The sequence below is a fragment of the Leptonychotes weddellii genome, chromosome 3, assembly GCF_054177405.1.
Source record: "Leptonychotes weddellii isolate Sample4059 chromosome 3, ASM5417740v2, whole genome shotgun sequence".
Taxonomy (NCBI): domain Eukaryota; kingdom Metazoa; phylum Chordata; class Mammalia; order Carnivora; family Phocidae; genus Leptonychotes; species Leptonychotes weddellii.
Genome location: NC_138371.1, coordinates 61,204,846 through 61,230,185, shown reverse-complemented (window position 1 = coordinate 61,230,185; position 25,340 = coordinate 61,204,846). Strand labels below are relative to the sequence as shown.

At 38.0% G+C, this 25,340-nt stretch overlaps 1 protein-coding gene across 6 annotated transcripts in view; it reads right to left on the bottom strand.

The window, feature by feature from the left end:
* Nucleotides 1–10,654: 10,654 nt before the first annotated feature.
* GRB14 (growth factor receptor bound protein 14) overlaps nucleotides 10,655–25,340 on the bottom strand; it is a 113,835-nt gene continuing 99,149 nt past the window's right edge. For 3 of the 6 annotated variants that reach the window (XM_081814289.1, XM_081814293.1, XM_081814294.1), the window contains 7 exons: nucleotides 23,721–23,798; nucleotides 20,244–20,324; nucleotides 15,021–15,137; nucleotides 14,858–14,930; nucleotides 14,623–14,710; nucleotides 12,373–12,466; nucleotides 10,655–10,888 (listed from right to left, as the gene is read on the bottom strand). In XM_081814289.1, coding sequence (XP_081670415.1) covers nucleotides 10,742–10,888; nucleotides 12,373–12,466; nucleotides 14,623–14,710; nucleotides 14,858–14,930; nucleotides 15,021–15,137; nucleotides 20,244–20,324; nucleotides 23,721–23,798 — 678 coding nt within the window. In that variant the 3' untranslated portion in view covers nucleotides 10,655–10,741. The remainder of the gene's footprint in view (nucleotides 10,889–12,372; nucleotides 12,467–14,622; nucleotides 14,711–14,857; nucleotides 14,931–15,020; nucleotides 15,138–20,243; nucleotides 20,325–23,720; nucleotides 23,799–25,340) is intronic. The other 3 variants (XM_081814290.1, XM_081814295.1, XM_081814291.1) reach the window with 2 other exon arrangements.

Here is a 25,340-nt window from a genome sequence, read left to right as displayed (position 1 = left end):
AGGCTAAGGCTAAGCTATTTTCTATGAAAACCAAGGAAAAGATATTATAGAGATGGCGTTATAAACTGATAAGAGCAGGAGAGACAGGATCTAGAACTTAAAGGAGGGGGGACTATTGTTTTCCATTTGGGGAAAAGACTGAAAATTAACCAGGGAGCTCGCAAATCCAAGTAAGTTATTTCTCTTTACTGTAGTAAAATGTCACCATGTTAGAATGTACTGCAACAACAACGAAAAAGTAATGTCCTTTCAGAAAACATGCTCAAACAACCTGCAGACTCCCAAGGACCAAAGTGGGATTCATGTGTGTCTGGGATAATGCTTCTGGAAGAGGACTGGCTGTTTGATGCCGAAGCCATTTTGTGATCTTTACTTGTCCTTCAGGATAAAAGCTGAAAGCTAGCCTAGACTTGGAAGATAAAAATAGGTCTCTTTTAATGAAAATTCTCAAAAACTCAAAATACCTCTGAGTTACAAAGACCACAGCCTGGAGAGAGAGCCTGAATGTAAATTTCTCTTCTTTCCTTAAGGGAATGGCAGGCATCTGCCAAGATGTATGTTCGTTGTTCATTGAGAATTAATGGGAAATAACAAACCCACATGTTCTGGCAGACGAGGAACATGCTCAGATTCAAACACTAGATTGGACAGACACCCCATGATCCACATGTGTATCCTACTAGACAAGAATGCCAGTTCACATTAAGAAGTGACAAACCATTGAAGTGGGCAAACTTAAAAAAGTAGAGAGTATAAAATGACTTAAATAACTTCCCCCATGCAGATAAACCTTTTTTTTCTCTAAAGTGCAAAGAGATTTAGTTTTGTTATTATAAAAAGTATACCCACTCATTACAAATTATAAAGAAAAAAAATAAAGCCAAACATAAAGCCACCTAAAAATCTCACTACTTTTATATTATAGGCATAGCAGGGTCAACTATTATCATTTTGTGAACATCCTTCTAGCATGTGTGCATGTGCACACACATACACAAAAACACGCATACACAAACACACACATACACAAACACACACATACACACATGCTTTTTCTCAAAAATTGTGGAGGTTTTTTTCCATATCAATGAATACACATATGTGATCATTCATTATGATGATTACGACCAATCCCCTAGGTATTTCTTGTTTACAATTTTTCACAATATAAATGACACTTCAGTAAACAGGGGTTACTCTTTTCCACTTCCAATCCATTAGCCACATACCCTTAGAATAAAATCCAAATCCCTTTCCTTGGCTTAAAAGGGCCTGTATGGTCGAAATGGTACCTATCCCTCTGCTATCTGTTCTACTCTGCCCTTACCCACCATGTTCAAGCATTGTGTTCCTCAAACACGTTGTGTTATATTTTGCCTCAGGCTTTCACACGTGTACTTTTCACTGCTTGGAAAGCTCTTCATCCACAGGATTCTCAAGTGGCTACTTTTTAATTGTTTGTCTCTCCTTAAATGACACTTCCCTAGAGAGGTCTTCTCTGTCATCTTATCTAATGCACATTACCCATTCTCTTGTTCTTGTGAATAGTTCCTTACAAATAACTTGGAACCATTTTTTAAATTGGCTTTCTTGGTTTTTGTCTGTATTCTCCACCAGAACATAAGCTCCACAAGATCAGTGACTGTTTCTTTCATGAACATAAGTTCATAATCAAGCATATAGGGGGCGCTAGCAAAGCATCTGTTGCATGAATGAATAAGTGAACAGAGGAACAAATGAATTGATGAGTACATGTTGATGTATTACATGACAAATTTTCTCCTCAGAATAAGTTTCTAGAAATAGAGTTTCTAGATAAAGGGGAATTCACATTTTCTATTTTATATAAATTTTGCCAAATATTATTCATCCATAAACAAGAAAGAAGTCCTGACATTTGTGGTAACATGTGTGAAACTTGAGGGCATTATGCTAAACAAAATAAGTCAGACAGAGAAAAACAAATACTGTATGATCTCACTTACATGTAGAATCTAGAAAAAAACCAAAAACCAAAAACCTGAACTCATAGATACAGATAACAAACTGGTGGTTGCCAGAGGTGGGGGGTGAGGGATGGGTGACATGGGTAGAGATGACCAAAAAGGTACAAACTTTCAGTTATAAAATATATATAAGTCTCTTATATATAAGAGAATGTAATGTACAGTATGATGCCTGTAGTTAATACTAAGGGTAGATCTTAAAAGTTCTCATCGCAAGAAAAAAAAGTGCAACATGTGTGGTGATGAATGTTAACTAAGTTTATCATGGGAATTATTTCACAAAATATATATATATATAGCAAATCATTATGCTGTACACCTAAAATTAGATCACAATTTTTTAATGCAGAAGTGTATACATATTGCCTAACTCTTCTACCAAAAGTATGGAGCACTTGAGTAACATGGTAGGGATGTTTAATGTTCCTCCCCACATCCTTGACAGTACTTGATACCAATATATTAGGAAAAGAAATAACTGATCAAAATTTAAATTTTAGTTGCTGAATGCTAATGAGGCTGAACGTCTTTTTATATGTTTGTTGGCTATCGATTTTTTAAATTACCTGTTCATTTCTTTGCTTTTTTCCCATTGGAATGCATATCTCGTTTATTGATATATAAAGACATTTTATATACTAGAAATAATAATCTTATTTCTTGTTAACAATGTTATCAATGTTTTACCCAATTTTTTTTGGTACTAAGCCTTATTTATGGTGGTATCCTTTTCTTTTATATAGATTTTAATTTTGTATATGTCAGTGCTTCTTTTATTTCTGGCATTAATATGATTAAATACAACCATAATTTTACAAAAATATTCCCTCATAATTTTTCCAGTTCTTTATGATTTCATATTTTATGTTTAGGTTTTTGAACTATCTAAAATTTATTATGGCATAAAGAGTGAAGTAGAGAGCTATAAAATGCTAGTTGTCCCATTAAACCTAAAAAAATCAACTGTTCCTTCATTAATTTCTAATTCCATGCATATTCTTGATTCTTTTTCTGGCTTCTCTCTCCTTTTTTCATTTTAAAGAAATACGGATTTTCTCAATGATATTTGAGTGCAACAAACTTCATCTTTATAGAAACCCACGGCATGGTTCCAAGCAATGAGGGCCATGTCTTGATCTTTCTCTGGTGATTAGTGCCATTTGATCCTGTTGCTGTCAAATGGATCTTCTGCCATCAGAAGGCCTCTTGGGGCTCTGGGAATTCTATTTCCAAATACAGGTTCTGCCATAGAAACCCTCGTCTCTGCTGTCAGAGATAAAATACTTAAGAGTCTAGTGTCCCAGGCATCCTCCACTCACCCACCCATCCATAGAGCCGTAAGAGGAACACACATTTCTGCTCCTTGAGGAAAACTCCAATCATCCCTTTCTCAGTTTAGGCTACCCTATATCTCTCTCTCCTTTGGTTAGGCCATTTCTACTTCTTGCAAGGTAGAAATTCCTTTTCTCCTCTTTGGATAATCTAGCTTTACTATCTTTCAATAGTCAAAATGTTAGCACCTTTTTTCCCCCAGAAGTGTAGGATAGAGTGTGTAAGAGTAGGCTCAAACGTGTATACTCACAATGCTGGTCTCTGCTTCCTGAACTAATAATAGGAAAAGTAGCAGCTTTCTTCTTCTCAACAACAAAAACAAATTGAATTAGCTCAATTACACAATGATCACATCCATCTATTTAAAAATTATTTTAATCACTTTGTTTTAATATCTGTTGTAGTAACTAACACCTCACCATTTCCTAAGTGTTCCTGCTATTCTTGTAGGTTTATACTTCCAGACAAAGTTAGATTATATATATATATATATATATATATATATATCTCCAAAGGCCCAGAATCATTTCCTCACAATGTGTCACAGCAACTCTGGATTTAAGAGTTCCAAAATTGACATCACATTCAATTCCCCTTCATCATTGTACTGATTCATTCAACAAATCTCTGCTGAGCACTTAATATTAGTCTTAGACACTTTGCTAAGTTCTGAGGCTACAACCAAAAGCAAGAGAGTCCTTTCTTGCCAGGAACTTACACTTGATAGGGAAAAAAATGAATAATTCAACAGAGACTGATGAGTATTTTAACAGAAAAGTTGAAGGAATATACTGTTGGGTAATCTAACCTAATCCATAGTCAAGAAAACTGTCCTAAAGAAAGTGGTATTGTTACATGAGCTCTAAAAGGGGAAAATGGTTACCTGAATTGGAGAGAAGGATACAAGAACTTGTCCAAGATAAAGGGAACACTATTTACAAAAGCCCAACGCTAAAGAGAACATTTCAGAATAGAGTTTATTCCAGGGGATAGACTGGTTGGAAAACAGGATGCAAGGCAGAGTGGCCAAAGATTATGCTAGAAATGCAAAGGCAAAAAAAAAAAAAAAAAGCCTGATAGCCATGTTTGGATGCTTTATCCAAGGGCAAGAGGAAGCCATTGAAGCTTTTAAGTAGTAGAGTGCTATGACCAGTAATTTTGAGAGATAACCCTGACTGTAGAGTGTAGAAGGAACTTGGGGAAGGAAAATAGGTGTGGAGAAAGATCAGGGAAAGAAAGGCAATTCAAGAGCCTGTTGTGGTAGTCTAGGAAAGAAAGTGGCCTCAATTTGTGTAATGGCAATGGGAGTCGAGAGAAGCACATAGATCCCAGTGACATTTACAACACTTGGTGTTCTTTGGATGTAGAAGGTGACAGTCTCTCAATACCTTCCAGGTTACTGTTTTGGAAAATTGAATGGTGGTGCCATGTTTACTGAACAGTGAAGTTCTAGTAGGGACCAGGTCTTGGAGGGGAAGATAAAGAGATCCATGGAAATGTGGAATTTGATGTAACTATAAGATATATAAATGGAGATGTTGAATGAGTAACTGAATATATGGATCTAAAGTTCAGAAAGGAGGCACAGGTTTTAAAACCACTAAGACAGTATGTGAAGCCATGACATTAAAGGAAAGAGCCTACAGGGATGGGGTAAAATAGGAAGGGAGGGAAATTAAGCCTAGGACCTAGCTAAGCATAGCAACATTTAAGGGGTGAACAAAAAGGAAAATGAGTTGTAAAGAAGACCAAAAAGAGGTACCCAGAAGGATAGGAAGAATATAAGGATTGTGTTCACATGGAAACCAAAAGAAGGGAGTGATTCGAGGAGAGAGTGGTTAACAGCACCAATGTTGGTGAAAGAGCAAGTAAGAAAGGCCTGAAAAGTTCCCTTTTAAGTGGCCTTACTGTTTCAGTGAGGTAGAGGGAGGTCAGTGATTTTGAGTAATAGCAAGTGAAGAAATGGTGACATGCAAGAAGGATGAGGCCAGAGAGTTAGGGTTCATGCTAAAGCAACCAAAAGGTGACTTAAAAAAAAAGATGATAAAAAGTGCAAATTATTTGTTGGCTGAGGGCAGCCTGCCTTTCGGTTTTTGCAAAACAAACTACATCCACTCAAAAGGCCAATGCCCAACTCAAAGTTTCCGTCACGTGGTCCTATCGTTTGACTTTCCTGTTTCTGCTGAGATTTTAGTGGTAGCCCACCTTCACATGCCACCTGAACCCTGGTGTGGAGCACGATCCTTCCTTTGGACTTTCCACAGCACTCTTCCAAAACATGTGTATGTACGGAAACTTCACATCAGGTTTGGGAAGATGAAAGTGGTAAAACTGTAGAAACACAGAGCAAAATCCTAAAAAATATGTACTCAGTATTTACGTTCTTGGGTGTCTTTTTGCCACCTGGTCTCTGGAATTTTCAATGGCTGTTTTTCTCCTCAGCTTCCAGCCTCCCACTGTCTCGTTAGTCCCTTGATTCATTCTCTCACTCCTCCTCTCTCGGCTTTCATGCCTAAATTCTGAACTTCCTATGCCAAATGGAGTTCTTGGCACTTACCTATTTCTTTCAGCATGGAGTCTTTAGGCCTCACCTTCCTATAAAAAAATGATCTAAATAAAATAAGTCTTTCTCTAAGAATTCCATGACATCTGTTGAAATTGTCACTTTTTTAAAAAAGATTTTTAAATTTTTTATTTATGAGAGAGAGAGAAAGAGAGAGTGTGTGTGTATGAGTGGGGAGAGGGGCAGGGGAGGAGAGCACTGAGCTGGGAGCCCTACACAGGGCTCAATACCAGGACCCTGAGATCATGACTTGATATGAAGGCAGCTGCTTAACCAACTGAGCCACCTGGGTACCCCAGCTAAAAAACTTTTAAATTCAGGAGTACCCAGTTGGGTTCAGTTGGTAGAGCAGGTGACTCTTGATCTCAGGGTTGTGAGTTCAAGCCCCAGACTGGGTGTAGAAATTACTTAAAATCTTGAAAAAAACTCTTAAATTCAGTCTGTGCCCTTGTCAAGCTGCCTGGCGTTGCCATTCCCCCTTTGCTGGTCCCGCACAGTTCTTGCTCACAGGTTTGCAAATGTTAACTCCTACAAGCCCCAGGCCCCACCGCACCCATCCCATTTTTCAGCGAGTTTAACTAGTGTCTCTCTCCCATTGTACTAACAGTATAACACTTACCCGGCCTGGCTTCTATGACTGATACTTGTATACCTATAGTCTATTCAATTTTGCATCTCAAAAGTGCCTTTCACGTAATAGGCACTCAATACGTGCTGAAGTGAACTTGACGAGCACACAAGGTAAGAACACCGTTTTCAGCTCCTAATCAGATGGCTAACATGACAAGAGCTTCTGAGGGCTGCAGAATCCATGGGTGTACAAGTAGGGACACATTCATTCAGTGAAACTTTATTAATTTCTCAGGGATGCACCAATCACCTAGGAGTCTTTTCATCCTCCTCCGCTCGGCTGTGCATTAGCCCATTTCCTGCATTGTCCGGGCAGGGTCTCTAAAGAGGGTTTTCAATCTTCTCTATTTCCCATCCTATCAATCCCTGTTATTTGGTGGGAAAGAGATGGAAAGTGTAAGAACCCCCAAATCTCACTTTCTGTTTTCAATCAGCCAAGCGGAGGAAAGCACGGGAGTCCGTAAGTTCTGGTGCAGGTGGGGACAGTTGTCCACAGGTCCCTATGAATGGGCTGAGCACCCCCCCAATACTGTAACCATGGCTGCTTCCAGTAGCGCAGTCTCACAAGGACTAAAGCCAGGGCAGAGTCAAGATATATACTGTGCACAGTAATATTCGTGGCAGGAGGGACAAACAAGTGGTGGCAGAGTGAAGACACCCAGGAGTGGAAAGGACAATATTCCAGGAAGGCGGAGTACCTAAATGTACAGTCACTCATGTGATAAAAAATAGATCAATTAAGATTCTAGACAGAATAAGACAGCTATGCACTTTACATGAATGATATAACGTAAGTAAGAAGTGATGGCAATAATGGTGATCCCCTCTACGGAAATGAAGAAGTGGATTTGACCAAGGCTACGTAGCTACTATGTACTGGGCTGGAATTCAAATCCAAAAAGTAGGACTTCATGGCTATGATCTTAACTCTAGTTTCTATTACCTCATGTATTATGTGGGGTTGAATTAAGAAGTGGTGAATTTTTTATAATTACAGAGGAAACTGACACAGCAAAGGGTTCGCCACCTGGCCTCCCAACCACAGAAAGGCTGGTTAGAAATTCACTTGGATACCTTTCTCAAGTTGGGGCATCTCTGCAATGAACTGGGGGAGGACAGTTACGTGCTCACCCAAAAGTCTGGCTCTTCTCTGGTTCACATCTATAATTTGTGGCCTGTGGTGTATGCAATTAGAGACAACGCGAGAGTGCCTGGGTTGCAAGCATCGTCCCAGATAGCAAAAATGTGGCAGCCAGGGCCGGTAGGAGGTGGTCCTTCCCACGAGAGGCAGGGATGACCATCTGGCTGAATGTTCGGTGTTACAAGAACCCTGCACCTCAAGCGAACTATCCTGTGCCCCACTCGTGTGGGTAACACTGACTGAGGATCACCCACTGTGTTCTCTAGAGGACACAAGACAGAAGACTGGAGGCCTTACAGAGCCGGGAGACACGGCCGGTCACTGCACAGCAGCGTTTCCAGCTGGGGTACAGGTAACATTGTAGTTATGCTTCTATCATTAATTTGCTTCGCAATTCTACTTATTTTATTTTATGCGTTAAAAGACGTTCTGTGAAGGGGGTCCAGAAATTTCACTGGGCTGCGAGACAGATCCAAGGCACAGGAAAGCTTAACCATGCCTGGCAAGAGAGAAGACAGCTTTCTAAACAGAGGAGCCAGGGGTTAAAGCACCAAGCTGTAACCACCAGCAAGGACAAACTTTCCTTTTCAGAGAAGTCATAATCCACGGAACAGTCTAACGCCATTATCATAATACAACTCCCATGAAGAGTTGGCGTTGCTGGTGATGGGAAGCTAGAGACCACGTGAGACACTGGTTAACTGACGTTGACCACCCTAAGACAAAGTTAGCACAAAAATCCCCATCTCATGGGCTCCAATCAGTCAGAGATTACACCATTATACATGTGACACAAGTAGTTATTCTGAATTGAAACACTCCTAAAAATTTTATCTTGTGTGACTGGGTTTCCTGAAGGTTTTCAAAATAATTACTTAATTCTTCCACATAAGGAAATTAATAACAACATAGACCAGACAGTCTGCAGAGTTTCCTTCTAGGAGAGTGGAGCATACTAATTCCAATATATGAAAAGAAAACAGAAGAAAATACGAGCTGATATGTCTTAATCCTTATCCGAAATGGTGTAAGATGGTAGAACTTGGCTAAATCAAATGAAAAATAATCCAAAGATAATTCACATTTTTCTTGGAAATCCATTTTAATACTGTACTAATGCTGAATGTGTCTGATATTTTCAGGTTTAATTTCATATCAGATTTACACACGTGTACACGCAAACATACACATTCAAAATCCTATTTATCAGAAGGAATCATGAAGGATAATGTCTACCTTTCCTCAGTAATTTTGCTTGACTCATGCTTTAAGATTAAAGTAAGCAATTACATACATCTGGGCTCCAAAATAATAAATTTAGATTGTGAATGAAGTCAGAGACACAAATAACAAAGACAAGCACAGATTGGTCAATTTACTAGTCTAGTATTTAAAATATGACATTCCTGATAGTGTCAGTTTAAACTGGGTGCACAATGAGAAAATGCATTTCAATTCAAAACACAAACTATTTTTATAAATTGGAAATAAGTCAGAAATACTCAGGGCTATTCTGAAAGGTTGAAAGGGCCAGTGTGTTTACCTCTCGCCCTCCCATGTGGATGGAGGTCCTGTGTGTCTTCCGAGCCCTTGTGGACACCAGATGGATATTTTATAACATCCGGTTCATGTACTAAGTTTCAGTGTTTTAAGAATTAGGTTTGCCTTGGCTGAAAGTAAACTGAGTATTTTTTTATATTCCACCAATATTTTCTTCAGTAATGATTGGTTTAGTAGCACTTCATGAATGTTTTCAGATGCTTTGTTGCCAAAAATGTATAACCTTTATGTAAAACCAAAATACGCATTTTTGAAATGTTTTAATAAAAAAATCTTTCTAACTTTCCCACAGTGTTGTTAGAGGATCAATTAGAAGAGATGGGCATATTTCAAATGATTTTAATTTGATGTTTTTCTTTTCTTAAACTGTGAATAGCCATCCCACAAAAAGTAGGGGGGAAAAAAAGAGTCACAGAATCCCAACAAAAACTTCCCAGATGGTCTGAGAGAGGTGATAAGGGAGGTGAGTGTTTTGAGTTTTTAAAACCTTTGGTTTCCATATTGATGTTGCCCAGGTAAGAAACTGAAAAGGGGTTAGGCAAAGAGAATAGCACAAATTTGCGTACTAGGAACTTTATAAATGTTGAATCTTTAATCTCACCAATTTTGATCAGGTTCATGATTGAGTAGTGAAAGGATCTAAAGAGCTTTCTGAAAGTTACAACAGGGGGCAAATGCGAAATATTAAGGTGACAACTGTCATAGATTACAGGCCACAAGAAGCCATGTGCAAATTATATAAAGCCCTTCTATATCTTGATCATTTTCTTTGAAAAGATGGTTCCGGTTAATCTTTAAAAGAATGAAATAAAATGCAATCAATAATGTGCCACTAATAGGTAACAGTGTAAATATTAGAGTATAGTTAATAATTTAACAACCTAATAAAAGTCATCCTGAAAAAAACCCAACATATTTCAAAATAATTTTAAGCTGATACTTGGAAATATGATTTGATTTTAAGGTTACAATAAACTCAGAAAATATATAATTCAAAATACTTTTTAGTTTTATTAACAAGTGTGTGGGTAGCTTTTTCAATTGAGAGCTTGAGATTTTATCATTCTTCTTAAGTTACAAAAAAAGTAGTGTAATTGAAATTCAGTCTGCAAATAATTCATCCAGAACCTTCAAGTTTTTTTTCATATTTTGTGTTTGAGAATTCAAATGCTACTCTAGTAAATGAGGACAGAAAGATGTTTTATATGCATATTTGACGAAAATACTATAGTTATGTAAAATCACACAAGAACACACCAAATCATTTTTTCTGAGGTTTAATTTTAACTAATGAATTTTAGATGATGAATGTAATGTCAATCCAAATCTTTGCTTATCTGCAATGCACAAGCTATTTTTTGTAACTTGTAGGTGAAATAGATTCTTTTCACCATGGCAACGTTTTCTCCCTTGTTTATGGTCTTTCTTTTTCTTTTCTTTTCTTTCTTTTTTTTTTTTTTGTAGTGAGTCCTTTTTCTTCAACAGTTTAATAAGTCACTTCTGGTTTGGCTAAAGAGCAATCCTAGCACAATAATGTTTCAACTTGCAAGGAAGAACGCCCTTATTGAGTTGATAGAACTCCACCAGCTGGATTAGATCTGTAAATCTCGTGTGGCCATCATCCAGGGTGTGGAACAGTTCACCATCGTCTTCCACCTATTGGAAGGAAAACAACAAACTGGTAAGAAGGACAAAAACCCACAAGGACAATCATTCTCTATCATACCGTGTCTTCATACACTAAAATGGACAAGTGGATGAAACTAAAGATAGTGGAAAAAAAAAAAAAAAACCTTATGATGTGTTCACTTTTTTCCTGTAACTTCACTTGTATACAGAAGAAATATCAGTTGACCCTAGGATCCACAGGGGGCTCTACTTTCTATACCTCAAATTCTCCCAACGTTCTGTAGTTAGAATAGTATGACTATTGTGAATCAACAGTGAGAAATCTGCACTATTCAGTGTAAAAGTAAACAAAAGATTTTAATGGTCCCACAGAAATTAATTTCCGTATCTGAATGTTGTCTATTTAACAGCCTCAATTAGTATATTAGAAACAAATATTCACATAACTTCTACCCATAAATTGATTCTGAAGCAATCAAACATGTTAAGGGGATGACAGCTTCTTCTTCTTCTTTTTTTTTTCTGGCAGTGAGGTCTTGTGACATTAAACAACTCATACTCACCCAGGGACATTATTTACATACTCAGTGAAGTTGGTAAGATACTTCATATGGACTTTGGATAATTCCAAAAAGAGGCCATTCAAAAGGAAACACTAGCAAGGTAGCAATCTTATGTAAAACTTCCCTGAAAGTAGACGGAATCTCTATGCCACACTACCTGGTTCTGATACACAGATCACATGCATACACACGTGCACACACACACACACACACACACACAGAGCATCAGCAGAAGCAACAAAAATCCCAAAGCCAAGTTGTGCCACCCAGAAACAGAATTACAGAAATTTTTGAAAAGTGCTCAGAATAGTTTAAATGTTTTCTGGTTCTGCAGCACCTGGGTATCTATCCATAATGATTAAAAACAAAACTAAGAAAACAAAAAAACAGGGGCGCCTGGGTGGCTCAGTCGTTAAGCGTCTGCCTTCGGCTCAGGTCATGGTCCCAGGGTCCTGGAATCGAGCCCCGCATCGGGCTCCCCGCTCCGCGGGAAGCCTGCTTCTCCCTCTCCCACTCCCCCTGCTTGTGTTCCTTCCCTCGCTGTATCTCTCTCTGTCAAATAAATAAAATCTTTAAAAAAAAAAAAAAGAAAACAAAAAAACATGTTTGAGATAAGAAAGGAGGAAGGGTTTGAAAATAATGGCTTTTAAAGAACCTCCAGTAGAATTCAGAAAGAATCTTTAGTGGCCTTTTAACAATAGGTGGCATGGGGTCTATACAATATTGGTAAATCATATTTCATGGAAAAAGGGAAATTTAATTTTTACAATTCCTGTATTTCTTATATTAATTCAGGCTCATAAAACCATTTCTGCCAAACTTAAGTCTAGTCAAAGCACAAGCTCCCCAGTTATATTTAATAAAAGATCCAAAGAAAACCAAAGTTTCCAAAAGCTTATGCATTAAGATCATCTCTAATATATGAATGTGAAATTACAAATTACTTACTGGTATAATTTGAAAATGCTTTATTTTTTGTCCATGACTCATTGATAGTACGAAAGTTTTGGGGTTACTCTGACTATCCCGTACCAAGAAAACTCTAAAGAGAGAGAAGGAATTTCAATATGTTTCTATATTTACTTATGTATTTCATAAAAATATAGCATGTAACAAATCCAGGAAATATATTTATAAATGTAGCCAAGAGTTTTCCTTTACTGTGTATTCAATGATGGGATTATCCAACGTGGTAAACAATATGGTATAACATCATCTTATACTAGAAAACTGTCATCAGTGCTAATTTCACTTTAATAGGATAAATATACAACCTGTTTGTCAGATTGTTCACTCACAATAAGCAATATAGTGCTGTGCTGACATCAATAATTAGTGTTATGTTCTTTTACCATTGGAGAATTGGGTATTCACATGTAACACGTGTGTGCAGAGAATGGTGCATTAGCATATTATTACTTTAACTTCTGGGTTATGTTAGTCCCTGAAAAGAGAAAATTATTTAGAACGAAATCATTTTAAACCCCTCTTCAACACTGATCTCCCTTTATTTTCCGACTCTGGTTCCTATGTTACATATACATCGGAAAGTGAGAAATGAATATATTCTAAAAAATCAATCCGGAATCATCTATTAAATGTTTGAGTACAATGCTTTAAGTAAAAGAAACACCCAAACAACATATATTTTAATCTTGAAGAATGCAGCAGAAAAGCCTCTATAATGTCAGGCTCCCAAAATCTAAGACATGGCCTAATGGCCTAAGAGAAAAACGCTGCCAGGCATGGATTCTTGTTTACTGGCAATACAGTGCAAAACCAGCTTCGTGTTAATTGTTGGCAAACAGATTGTGCAAACAATCCCCTCTGGTGACTCCAATACTAATCTCACTGTGCCTGGGCATGGAATTTGAGCCATCACAGATGTCGGATGAGATTATCCATTTCATTTGTACTGTGTGAGATTCCTACATTACATCACTGGGAGATGGGACAAAAGGGAGGTTCACTCATAAAGCAAGCTGTAATTCTTTCTCCATTCCCAAGCGGATCACCACTACCATCTAGTGGACTGCCTGGCATCATCACATCTTTCCAAAGGATTCTGCACCAAGCCCCACCCCAATTTTTTATTAAAAAATTAAAAAAATAAAGATATTATCCTTCTTTTTGCAATTATTTCATTCAACTTATAAAAACTAGGCTCTGAAAATAGGGAAATTATAATCCTCCAAAACATTTTAATGATTCTTCATGATTTATTTCTCTTCTTGGTCTCATCAGATTGTAATTCTGCTGATTGTTGAAATTTACATCTAAAGAGACTGTGCTCCACATAGAGAAGTATATTAAAATCTCTTATTTAGAGTCTAGTGAAATGCTGACTTGCTATTAATAATCGTCCATGTGAAGATGCATTTTTATCCAAATGTCAGTATTAAATCACCTTGAAATCTTGTCATCATCTTAAGCCAACCCTTGAAGATAAAAGACCCCATCACCACTTGTTTAAATTGATGCTGGTTTTATTTCTCATCCAAACCTCAATACAACCTCCTTGATTTGCAGTGCATTTGAAAAGGGAATTTAGCCAGTATTCCAGGAAGTATTTGAAATACCGAGTCATTTGAGAAAAAGAAAACTCTTCAGATTGTAAGTATTTTGTAATACAATTTACATTTCTCTTGTATCTCCCGTGGTACCCCACTAAAAGATGACATGAGAAACACTCAAGAAGTACTCTTTTCATAGATTTACACTATTTTAAGCTGTGAAAATTGAGAGAAAATAGGAAAGTAAACAGAGAGAAAAAAAATAAAACAAGCAGTCAAAATATAAAAGAAAGAGTGTTTTAACTGAATACACTCTGCATCAAACTTAAAACTACATAGAACATGTAAGATTATGTCATGACACAAACCTTACTCTGGAATCATATGTTGTTGACACCTCAAAACAAGTTCAGTTTTAACTGAGATACTAGTAGGCACAGAATGGGTAATATTAGTAATTATTAGTTAACAGCAGAGCATCCTATTCAGTTATCTGTTCGTTTAGGCACCAGTACTAAGCACACACGATGTAACAGGTATTATATAGATATGGCTAGGATATGATGGTAACCTCGAGAACAAAGTCACTTCTGTTTTACGATAAGCTGAAGTAAAAACTATGTGTATTAAGTAATCACCGATTCTAAGAGAAATCAAAATCACGACCATTCAAAATCAAACTTACCCATCCACAAGTCCTTGCTGAATAATCAATCGCTGAGCTTCATCTCTAGAAATTTTGTGGTGAAACCATGGCTGGGACCGGTGGATGGCTGAAGAAATAAAATGGAGGAATACAGAGCTTTGTTTGAAATCCTCCCAATTTAATCACATATACTTTCTACCAGGGCTACCCAGTCACCTCACCCAAGTGCCCATCCATCCAGACATGCAGTCCCCGTGAATAGGCACAAACATACCCATGTTTGTGGCCGAGCTCTGGGAAGAGGCAGTTGGGCTACCGTGGGTGGCCAGGCGTAAACATCCTTTTTTCTGTGCAAAGAAAGGGGAAACAAATTTCAACTTTTGGGGTGAGACAAACTCAAATCATAAATACTGTGAAGAATGTGAAGCTATTTGTACCCTCCAAGCGAGTCCTTCTTCAACAGCGACTGAAAGAGCTTCCGTGGGATTTTCTATAACTCTGCTTTTCTGTCCTGAGAAGTCCATTGCTACGAGAGAATTCTCTGATATACTTCTCTGGGGGGAAAAAAACACACATGTTTTTTACCATGAAAATATCTTTGAATGTTCTCTCTTAATGCTTTGCTGGCAATACATTTCCACTCTAGAATGTGATTCCAAAGGTGGCTGGCAGGAAATTTAAAAAGTCACAAGTGCATATTTAAGATAAAAAGGGTGCTATGAAATATTTTGGTTAAATAAGTTACACAATTATTTGTTAAGGTCACTGATTTAAGTGGTTGAGTAAAGAGATTAAAAGCTTTCAGAGTTAGCATGTCTTTCTCTTAAAAGAACCCTATCTCTTCATATTCTCTGGTAAAATGGGAAAACATCAATTTAGAAAGGAGTAACTCTTCCTGTGGCTAAAAGACCCACCACTTCTGAACTAATCTCTATTATGATTTGAGATTCACCCATTATCATTTAAATGTCAACCCTATCTACTGACAAAGCAGCTCTTTTATAAGATTCAAAATAGACAAAAGCTGTAACTTAGATTGACTTACATCACTTCTTGAGAAAGAAAGAGTACTCATATTTTATAATGGAACAAACTACAATATGTATTTTAAAACTGTATCACATCAATGTTCATCTTACTTAGAAAATAAAATTTAGCGGTGCCTGGCTGGCTCAGTCCGTTGAGCTCTGACTCTTGATTTTGGCTCAGGTCATGATCTCAGGGTCCTGGGATGGGGCCCCATGATGGGCTCCACACTCAGTGGGGAGTCTGCCTGAGGATTCTCCCCCCTCCCCCAGCTCATGCCCATGCACACGTGCAAGCATCCTCTCTCTCTCAAATAAATAAATACATCTTTAAAAGAAGAAAAGAAAATTTAGTGAAATAATGACTCTACTAATTCCATAATATTAAAATTTCTATGATTTACTTATATGAATATATTTTCATCTGGTGAGGATGCACATGGAAAACTGAGAGCTGCAAAAATAAATCTGACCGACAAAAAAAAAGAACTGATATAGAAGGAAGACATCGCCAAGCAAACCTAATTTAAACAAATAATACAGTCTTCCTTTGGCATTACTTTTTGTCTTCATATTCTCTGAAGGGGAATATGTCCAAACCTGGACTTTAGTTTTACTTTTTGATTGTTTAGGGCTCTACTTTGCAACCATCTTTTTAAAAAGAGTGCCATTCCCAGTCATGCATCCTAAAAAAAAAAAAAAAAGACAATTATCAAATCTCCAGTCAAGAGTCTCAGTCAGTTTGTAAGAAGTAACACTCTCCGGGCGCCTGGGTGGCTCAGTTGGTTAAGCGACTGCCTTTGGCTCAGGTCATGATCCTGGAGTCCCGGGATCGAGTCCCACATCAGGCTCCTTGCTCAACAGGGAGTCTGTTTCTCCCTCTGACCCTCCCCCCTCTCATGTGCTCTCTCTCATTCTCTCTCAATAAATAAAAAATCTTTAAAAAAAAAAAAAAGTAACACTCCCCCAAAGGAAAAAACATTCAAAACCAGCAATGGACAATGTTTAACACTTACTCCCCACTCATTAATAGAGGAGCGAAACCAAGAATGGAGTTCTAATGGTAAAGGAAGAGCTGGTGTGCCTCTGGAGATTCGTGGCTTAAGACCATTTCATATCTCTCCACATGGATTCAGACCTTCCTAGCTTGGTCTAAAAGACTAGTCAAATGTATGCTTAAAAGAACACCTCGTCCATGCAAAAAAATTGGGGGGCTCACTTATCACTGCATCATACATCCTATGTCATTAGCATTTGCTATCTCCTCTTTAAACCCTGCTGTAGTGGCCCACAGTCTTATTAGGGTTCATCTGTATTTCCAGAGATCCGGCAGGCAATCTTTCATTTGTTACAGGAGCCTTTGTAACAGACAGCTGCTCTTTCCAGAAAGATGCTGTCCTTGTAATCTCTATCTACTGTCACACCTTCGTTTGCCCTTCTCCCCGCGTGATCTTCTGTGCGGGGCTGGAGACTAGTCAGAAACACTGCTGCTTTGTGGACACTAATGAAAAGCCTTCACCTGTCCAAACCACAGAGTAACTAATCTCAATCATAATGATAGCTTTGTCCTTATAAGATCTCTACTTCACATGCCAAGATGGGCGTCGTAATCACAAGGTCCTGATAACATAAAAATACTGTTAGGAAAGAAAAATTAACATAACTGGTTGTTTTTGTTTGCCTACTACACAACAGGATAGAATGTAAAACGAGGTCCCATGTTCCATAATTACTTGACATTAGTAGGGAGTCTACAATACAAATAAATATTTTCATTTGCTACATTAACTACACCAGGGAAAACACAGGAATATAGCAAATGGCTCCTACTGAATAGCAGGTGGTGGATGAAAAATTAATAGTTTACCTTTGGTGGACAAAGAAATAGAAGTGAAGCGGAATCTGACTTGAACTCAAAAGGTCATTTTCAGCTCAATTTCTTTCACATAAGAAAGCAATGTTGATAACATTCAGAATCAGTGTATTTCTCAAATATTGGTCCCTTTTTCTAGCTCTTTCTTCTGGTGGAATGAACAGGGCAAGCCCTGGAAAAGGGTCCATGATTTTAATGACATCCCTCTTTTTTCAAGAAAGAAGGGGCCTGGGTGCACCCTGGATTCTCCAGGCCACACTCTGAGATCAGATCCAGTCACTCCTAGCGAGCTTTGGACACGAAATGTTTTTCAGGTAGTGTAGGTTGGTGGCGACGAGCAGCCAACACTCTCTGTCACCCCATTTGAAAGATGTAGATAAACCTGCAGCACGGTCCTTAGCAAGAGGGCACAGGAGTTCCTGATATCATTCTCTCTGCTTCATACGGTGTCAGAGGACATAAGAGATGTAATCGATCCCCGAACTTATGCAACTGTCCCCCTTGTTTCACACTGCAGGACACCAGTGACTAAACCAAGGTCACATGGGCAGCTTATGGTAAAAGCAGTGACAGATAGACTCTTTCCAGGTTCTTTTATGTACCACAGAGGGGGAGGTACAGGGAAGAAAGTGCAGTTTTCAACGTCTAGCTCAGGGTCAAGAGTGAGGAGTAATAAGGACTTGAGTAGACTAGTTTTCCCCATCCCCTCTCTCCAATAAGGGCCATACTAACACATGCTCCTTTGTGCTGAAAAGGACCACATATTTGGCTTCCTGAAATATCTGCTGATAATTCTCATTTCAAAGGCAGATAGGGGTGGCCATGATGTGCTGTATATAGTGGTGGAAGACATGTCTTTTTCTTATTTCCCTTCTCAAAATGTATCCCTGGAGAAATTAAGAATATTGTTCCTTTAAAAATATATAACTGAAGTATACTCAGTTTTCTAGGATTCTCACTGGAGACAGTGTCTGGAAGAAAACCAGCCGACGCAGGTGAGGAACACTGGCATCCATTATATAGGTCACTGGTTCTTCTGTGATAACCGAGAAAGGTGGGACTCTGTATAGACATCAAAGTAAACATAAATACCTCCCCAAATATCTCAGTTTCCTTCATGTAAGTTAAGAAGAGTGGCGATATAATTCTCCAGAGCCATTCTGTTTGATCTTGACAACTGCCATACAGGACAGCCAGGTCCTACTACACAGGCCCCCTAAAAAATCCCTAAATTGCCAACCAGATTCACTCAAGAAGTGTCTTTCCCTATCCATGGTGCTGAACAAGCAAAGTCACACTAACCAAACTGCCATGTACATAGTGATCAACAATAGGGCCACTTTCAATGGAAAGTGGCAAGACTAATACTAAGCTTATATGCTAACGACAGCAATGAGGCTATACAGTACTTTGTTTATGACATCTTTTCCCTATGATTAAGAGGACACTAGGCAACTGCCTCCAAACGTATGGCTGCTATTAACATGCTCATCCTAATAACTTTAGACTCTAAAAGAAATTTAGAAGGATTTAGAAAAGGATTAAGATAATAAAATCCATTATTCTTTATATACATGTGGATTGAAAGATAAAGGTAAGCTGACAAATTATACAAATACTCACCTAAAGCCATTGCTTTTATAAAAATTCATTCCAGTCTTTAGTTTCTTATTTTAGGGCTTAAAAGTAATATGATACAAAGATGAAAAGTTACTCTTCCATAACCTAAAGCAACGTAACTCCAGAATTGGTGTTCTTTTTTCCTATTAGTCTATCAGACTTTGTAATCAACATTATTTCATGCCTCATTCCTAGAACTGAGCATTTCATCTGCTACATTACATGTGGGGAAATGCGCCTTCCTTGGTCACAGCCATGAGGAGCATATTTTTAACCTAAGTGGAAATGCTGCGTGTTAGCTGATTTGTAACACAGGCACATACACCCAAATTCCTAATATACTCAGTATTAGAGAGCAAGAGCAAAAATAGCCGAACATAAACTTTTAAGTGCAGAAATAAATTTCTTGTGTTAATGCACAATAAATTAAAATTAAATTCTAAAGAAGGGAAAAGATACGTCTGTGTGTATCTGCAAAAATAAACGTTCAAGTTACAGTTAGTATAAATCTGAGAAGTGGTGTTAGATTTAATGTAATGCACAAGCTATATTTTGGCTTGCGGTTTTTGGGTTTCCTGAAGAGCAGTTTGCTTTTCAAGGACCTAGACCTTAAAAAATTTTATTGTTAGAAGCCCAGGATGCAAAAGAGCTCACCTGTGTATAGTGCAGCTTTTAGAATTCCAAACCACTGGCTTTGGTTTATACTAGGCTATGACAATTCCAGAATCAATATTAAAATAAACCCACAACCAAAATCAATAATTAAGGAAACATCTACAATCCCAAGGAAAACATTCTAAAAATTATATTAAAATTTAATCCTCAAATGTTGTAATGACACAGAATGATTCACATAACACTTTCAAATATTTACAGATTTTCTTTAACATATGACATTATCTATTTTAAGCGAATACTTCATGATACTCTACTGCTGTGACTCGATCACATAGGCTGCAATCCTGTGAAATCCAAGAATAAATAATTCAGTAGCATTATGTTAGGATGGTGTCAAAGACTTACTTTAGTTGACCAGAAGGAAAGTACGTAAATGTACTGCAATGTACATTTATAATACAATATTATTGCAAATTGATATAATGTAAATATAAAATATACAGATTAATAAATATGGTCCTTACCATGGGTGAGACACTCTGAGAACTGCAGCCACTTCTACCTTGATAGGGATGCATGTAATTCTGGTACAGCTGCATGCCATACTGCAGAACAAATAAATAAAAACACACTCCCATCACTTTCACTACACAGGTAACTCGGGGGAAAAAACTCAGTACTCGAATTGGTTACATATCATAATATAAGAAACAAAAATTTTAAGCTTTCCTTAAAACAAATTGGTAAGGCAACCATAATTTTGAAAGGTAAGCTTTTTACTGCCTTACAATGACACATTTAAAAAGACTGTTTTTGGAGGCCCCTGGGTGGCTCAGTCGGTCGAGCGTCTACCTTCGGCTCGGGTCATGATCCAGGGGTCCTGGGAGGGAGCCCCGCATCGGGCTCCCTGCTCGGCGGGGAGCCTGCTTTTCCCTCTGCCTGCCACCCTCCCTGCTTGGGTGCTCTCTCTGACAAATAAATAAATAAAATCTTAAATAAATAAAATAAAATAAAAAGACAGAGTTTTTTACTTGAAACCACACTTAAGGTCTAGCTTGCCAGTATAAAGATCTGTAACTGACATTCCTACTCATTATTCTTAGCACCAAAACCACTTGGAATGGTCTATCACCTAGTGAAAAGAGAGCTCACTTGCGAAGGACGTCAGACTTTATGGAACAAGGAGTCTGAAAACCTTACACGCATCTTAAGCAAAACAGAGTAAAATTCACCATAACTCTTCAATGACTGATTGACGAATTATATCATCTCTTCGGCAAATCCATAAACTTGGCCCTACGTTAAAGATTCTTGACACTGCAGTATCCTCTACTAACAATACTCTTAGCGCATTGTTTAATTTTTGGCTTTAAATTCAGGGAAATCAAAATGGCAGGGATCTCACACAAAGGGTCACAAAATACAATGTAAACTGCAGTAGAAAAAAAATGCAGCATCTTTATTTTCAGGAAGCAGCATCGCAAGACTCAGCTGCCAGGCTACTATTGGAAAGTGGGTCTGGACTGTATGTGGATTACTAGGTTTGAGAAAATTAAGAATGCTAACTGCCATGACCAAACTTATTTTGGAGGGCTCACCATCTGAAGCTATAAGGTACTCCCCTCAGATTTAATCCACTTTGTTTAAAAAACAAAAAACAAAAGAAAAAGAATACAAAGCAAAACCACAATGGGACAGAGAGGCCTTTACATTTCTTTTCTTTTTTCTGGCTACCCTCAACAATTCTATTTCACAGAGCCACAATGAACTTGGAAGTAGGTCCTATATAAAAGAGATTGAGGAGACACCATGGAATCCAATCTCACCCTTAGGATGAATTCCGTTTAAACATTCCAACAGAGCTGTTTCTCTCCTGAAGACTATTTCCTTAAAAGCAATTCCAGCAAAGTGGATCTATTTGGTAATTAGGCAGAAAAATCAGAGGGTGGCGTGGAGAGTCACTATTTCCAAGATTTTGCTTTTAACATGACTACAAAAACCCACATTCATTTAAAATTCTCTCTATTGACTTCTTTATCCAATTATTTCCCAACTTATAAAAATTATTTTTTAATTTACAGTTTGATTGACATTAATGGGACCTAATGAAATTTACTTTAAATCAACCCTAAACCTACCATAACTATCAAAAGAAGAGAGAGGAGTTTAATTCCTAGTCAAGTTCATTTTGGAGACTATACAATAACCTCTAATCAATTCTTTCACAAGGTACATGCATCCTGTTTGGTCGCCTTTTATTTATCTGCAGTGAAAAGCCAGCTACCTACTGTTAAGCCTGTTTCCTTCCTAAATATGGTCCTTGATACCTGTAGTGTTAGGTAGTTGCTTCTGTGCTGTTGGTGGTCTTTAGGGGGCATTTAACTCTGGTGGAGGGGTAGGGCATGAATCACCTTAAAATGGCCCCGTCCTACAGAGGGGCAGACAAGGGACCAAATTACGGAAGAAGCTAGCAGAGTTCCACTTGAAGGGAAGGGAAGAAGACAACACGTAACCAGGACACTGTACATGAGCAATTCTCAGATTTTCTATGAATCTACATATAACTGTTATTTCTCCAAAGAGGACAGGAGGATCTTCCTCTGCTACTACATGAACAGTTCACATGTGTGTATGAACAAGAAAAGGAACTAAAAACAAGAGGCCAAATTCTTGGAGGAGGCAGGATCTAGGAAATAGCGTGTGAAGAAAATCCGGGGCCCTTTCAGTCCAGTCAACATAACAGACTCATCTGTCCCTGCACCTCCCACTAAGCACAGTGATAAACTGGAAATACAACAGACAACCAGAGTCGAAAATCCAAAGATACCTCTAACACCATGTGAGTCCAGTGCACCAGCCAGCGTGATGAAGCAGGTGCCCGGCTGACGACAAGCTGCCAGGGGAAACCACCTGACTCCCTGATTAGAGTCCTTCAAATGTGTCTGTGCTAGCAAGCCCTGGCTTCCTGAATCTGGATATTTTAAAGGGTAAAGCAGATCATATCACTTTCCCATTTGAAAGTGTTTGGTGGCTTATCATTGCCTCCAAGGTAAAGGTTCTCCTTGATGCCTGCCTCCCTCTCTGCCTTACCTGGAAAAGATTTACCACAATTAAAAAAGGAAAAAAAAAATACACACACACAGGGAAAATGGATGGGATAGGTAGAATAATGGCCCCCAGAGATGTCCACATCCTAATTCCTGGAGCCTGGGAATATGTTAGGTTACATGGCATAGAGGAATTAATGTGGCAGATACAATTAAGGGTGCTAATCAGCTGATATTGAAATTAGGTGATTATCTAGGTGGATCCAATATAATCACAAGGGCCCTTACTTAGTAAGTGGAAGGGGGAGGCAGAGAAGAGAAGGAAGTTGCAGCATGAAAAGATCTTAGCTCGACATTGCTGGTTTTGAGGGTAGAGAAAGAGACCATGAGCCAAGGAATCTAGGCAGCCTGTAAAGTCTGGAAAGGGCATGAGAAATGGATTCTTCCCCAGAGTCCCCGGAAGGGACTGCAGGTCCTTGGACACCTTGCATTTAGGCCAATAAGTCCCATTTCAGACTTTCTGAATGACAACAGTGTAGGATAATAAATTTCTGTTGTTTTAGGTCACTAAAGTGGTAGTCATTTGTTACAGAAGCCATTGAAACTAATACAACAGACCATCTTTGAGTTGGATGGACATTTGTGCCTTGAAAGAGGCTTCAAAAAGATCAAATGAAAAAAGAAAAAAGTGAGAAGGGGACAATCTTCCAGGAACAGCATTCTGGATATGGAAGAATCAAAAAAAAAGCTTTTAGTATATTTCACCAATTCTTGGATACATGCTTCTTTTCAAATTTAACATTCATAAAAATTTGCCTTAACTATAGCATCTTATATTCACTGTGGACCAAGTGACTTGTCACTGCCTGAAATGTTTGGTGAGATCAAGAAACCATTTGCATCAAACCTTGCAGAAGGGCTAGAAAGACAATTCCAGAGACCATGGCAGCGCACCTGTCTAAGTTCGGCCTCCTTGAAGCTCTTGACAGCACAGAGTGAGATAGTCTGTATGAAATATGGGTAGCCATGGATCTGAGATAAAAATGATTCGGGAAAGCTAGACTTAGAACATGAAGAAGTTTTAGAGATGCCTCTCATAATTTATTTCATATATGTGTGTGTGTGTGTGTGTGTGTACACAAAATTGATAAATGATGAAAATCTACACCTATAGACCTAAATAAATCTAAAGTAACTAAATGAAAATAAAAATCACAAGGGATATGAAAGCATCATATCATAATTTTATTGGCATATTTCTTTTCTTTCTACTTATACAAAAAATAATGGTATCCTAGTAAAATCAGTGGCATTAAAGGAAGTGTTCTTACCACCTGCTTTGGAGTTGGGTGTCTGATCTTGAGATCAAACTAGAAGGGAGGAAGCCTTGACTAACCAGGTTGGAAAGCATCTCCTTTACTAGCCTAGCCTGATTTCCAGAGTTCTGATGGAAGGAAAGAGAAAACCAGAGACCTCAAGGTATTTTCTGACTATAACTATGTCGGGTTTAAGTATTCCAAAACGTGTCAGCCTCTTCATCTGCAAAAGAAGAGGACTGGATGAGGTCACTGGTTCTTAGTCAGACAAACACCTGGAGTTCACTCACTAAATCGGGATCCCCAAGGATGGGGCTGGGGACACAGAACTTCAGAATACTCCTCAGGTGATTCCAAAGCACATCCTGAGTTAACTAGTTACTACTTCCTTGACTGGTTGGTTCCCAACACTCTCTAAAGTTCTTTTCTTTTTTCTTTTTTTACATTTTATGACAATGAGAGCAACATAGAAGCAATTACTTACCATGGGGGTTTCAAAGAATCAAGACTTCTAAGATTTGTTGAAACCAAAATCATGACAGTCATTTAACAGTAGACTATTTGAAAAACAAACCTGTTGTAAAAAGCTAACTACAATGGCTATCTGCTATCACAGCAAAAGGAAGCAAATTTCAGAGTTAATCCAAAAGCTTCCTTTAAGCCATCTAAAAATTTTTCTGCTGATACCACTTCACATCCACTGGGATAATTATTTTTTTAAAAAAGGAAAATAACAAGTGTTAGTAAGGATATGGAGAAATTGGAATTCTCATACATTGCAGGTGGGAACATTAAACAGTTTAGCCACTGTGGAAAACATTTTGGCAATTCTTCAAAAGGTTAAACAGAATTACCATATGACCAGCAATTCTACTCCTAGGTATATACCCTCCAAATTGAAAACAGGTATCCAAATAAATACATGAACACATATGTTCATAGCAGTACTACTCATAATAGTCAAAAGATGCAAACAACCCAAATGTCCATTAATGGATAAATAAACAGTCTAACAGTTTGTATGTATGTATGTACGTATGTATGTATACACACACACACACACACACACACACACAATGGAATATTATTCAGCCATAAAAAAGGAACCAAGTAATAATATATGCTATAAGGTGGATGAACCACAAAACAATATGCTTTATAAAAGAAGTGAGACACAAAACGTCAGCTATTGTAGGATTCCATTTCTATGAAATGTCGAAATAGGGAAATCCTATACAGACAGACACAGATATGGATG